This window comes from Triticum aestivum, chromosome 3D, assembly GCF_018294505.1.
Source record: "Triticum aestivum cultivar Chinese Spring chromosome 3D, IWGSC CS RefSeq v2.1, whole genome shotgun sequence".
Classification (NCBI taxonomy): Eukaryota; Viridiplantae; Streptophyta; class Magnoliopsida; order Poales; family Poaceae; genus Triticum; species Triticum aestivum.
Window position 1 is genome coordinate 26,199,938 of NC_057802.1, and position 2,064 is coordinate 26,202,001.

Consider the following 2,064-nt stretch of genomic DNA (forward strand, 5'->3'; position numbering starts at 1 on the left):
GTTATTTTCCATGTCGCTGAAGAACATAGACCTTGTACTGCTGGGATTACTGAGTTTTGCAACGGCCTTGTACTGCGTGGAAGCGAACGTCTTAGAGAAGGCGAGAGAGAGGGATCCAACGGCTTCAGGAGGCCCTTGGCTGCACTCTATACAAACCAGGACCAACGCCGTACACTACAAGCCCTAACTAAATCCAGCCAGATCATTCCCCTCTCACTGATTGATGGCTTCCATCGTGTCCAAGCTCGTGCGGGCAGCCGTCGCTGGTGGCAGTCGCCCGCCCATCTCCCCGGGGCCGTGTCTCCGCCGGCACTGCCAGCTGACCGGCGACGCCCTCCGGCGCATGTGCGGCGGCGTCTCCCCTGCAGCTGCAGCTGCAGCTCCAGCTCCAGCTCCAGGTAATCCCTAGTAGCACGTACCTATTTTGAGGAATAGTTCAGGGTCTGCCTCATGCGGAATCTGTCTATGCATGTATCCCGGGGATTCCCACATGAATTAAACCATCCTCCATTTGGATCTGAATTTTGATACATCTATTTGAATAAGCAGGCACGGATTTGGCATGCTTATTCATTCGGAAACACCACACATCTAATAAGCATATACTCCATGGAGGCCTCCATTTGCAATTTTCAAACTTCATATTTCTATGTTTCAAAAAAATCCTGAAAAAAATACAGATATACATGGAGGCATAGTGTACATGTGTGTAAATTTTCAGGACGAAATACGTTAAAACGAGGGTTGTGCAAAAAATAATCTGAGCTTTTTAGCACATGATACTATTCATCCTCAAAGTCCACGAATTTGTTTTTCTTTTGTATAGGCCACATTTCATGGTATTTCATCCTGAATTTTTACACACATATACATTTCATTCTTGCGTACCTGCATAATTTTTCCAGTTTTCTTTTTTCAATCAGAAAGTTTGAATTTTGAAATTTCCAGTCACCAAAACGCCTTGTATAATTGTTCTGCCTTGCAAGGGTAGAGTGCAATAGTAGTACTACAAATGATCCTTTGCGTCGTGAAACTAATCAACTTGTAACTCTATCTCTATCTATGCGTACCGAACGATAGAGCCGGAAGAAGAAGAGAAATGCATGGGACCCGATTCAGAAGACACAGATTGCCTCGATGTTGCTGATGAGAATTGCCTCAAGTCCAAGGAGTCCCTGTGGCCCGTGTACGAGTACTGGTGCGAGTATCATGAGCTATCACGCAGCCCTGCGGAGATGCGCCGCCGGTTCAAGACATTTAGCAAGACGGCAAGGCGCGTGCACGAGTTCAACAAGTCGGGCGCGAGCAACAAGTTAAGGCTCAACCAGTTTGCAGACATGACCTTCGCGGAGACGAAGAGGCGTTTTAATTCTAGCAAATACTCCTAAAATAGAATTTGGGTTTAATAAAGGCTGTTTTTCCTACATCTGCTGCCGCATGTATATTGGAGAAACATCTTGCGCTTCTTTGTGCGGACGAGTAAATCGCACTCCTGGTCAACTTGGCAAACATTTTCAGTCTGCCTTTTCTAGGGTAGGGTGAAGACCGTTCAGCCTAGAAATCTTGAATTATGCAGATCGCAACCATATGTGCATCATGTAAATAAAAGCTGGAAAGCTTAAGCATTCAGTATGACGAAATTGAGAGTGTTCGAAGCAGGAATCCTGGTCACAACATCACTATAGTATCCAGGCTACTGACGAGAATGTAAGAAATACTGCTAGCTGCTGCTGCCGCTCCTAATTCAAGGCAAATCATCGAAATCTCGAGGTGACCGCACCAGCAACATCATCACTGTATTTAACTAGAACGTACTATAGTACTGTAAATCTTTGATCCGGTTTGTTTTCATGCGGTACGAAACCACAAAACCGTACTATACAACACCCAGAGCTCAGACCATACACCCGCGCTAACACCGTACGTATTACAGTACTGTAAATCTTTGATCCAGTTTGTTTTTCCTGCGGATGCAAACCACAAAACCATACTGTACAACACCCAGAGGTCATCCATACCATACACCCACAGACCCAGGCCTAAAATTTACTGAAGAAGAAAGAA

At 45.4% G+C, this 2,064-nt stretch overlaps 1 protein-coding gene across 1 annotated transcript; it reads left to right on the top strand.

The window, feature by feature from the left end:
- The first annotated feature begins 202 nt into the window (after window positions 1–202).
- On the top strand, window positions 203–1,429 carry LOC123073890 (KDEL-tailed cysteine endopeptidase CEP1-like). Its single transcript, XM_044496891.1, has 2 exons — window positions 203–398; window positions 1,081–1,429. Exons 1-2 carry the CDS (start codon window positions 224–226, stop codon window positions 1,386–1,388), a joined length of 483 nt encoding a protein of 160 aa, XP_044352826.1. The 5' UTR covers window positions 203–223; the 3' UTR covers window positions 1,389–1,429.
- Window positions 1,430–2,064: the final 635 nt, after the last annotated feature.

Coding starts and splice junctions, on each gene's coding strand:
- LOC123073890 (XM_044496891.1), top strand. CDS start 224: ATGGCTTCCATCGTGTCCAAGCTCGTGCGGGCAGCCGTCGCTGGTGGC. Junction 399..1,080: donor AGCTCCAGCTCCAGCTCCAG/GTAATCCCTAGT, acceptor ACCGAACGATAG/AGCCGGAAGAAGAAGAGAAA.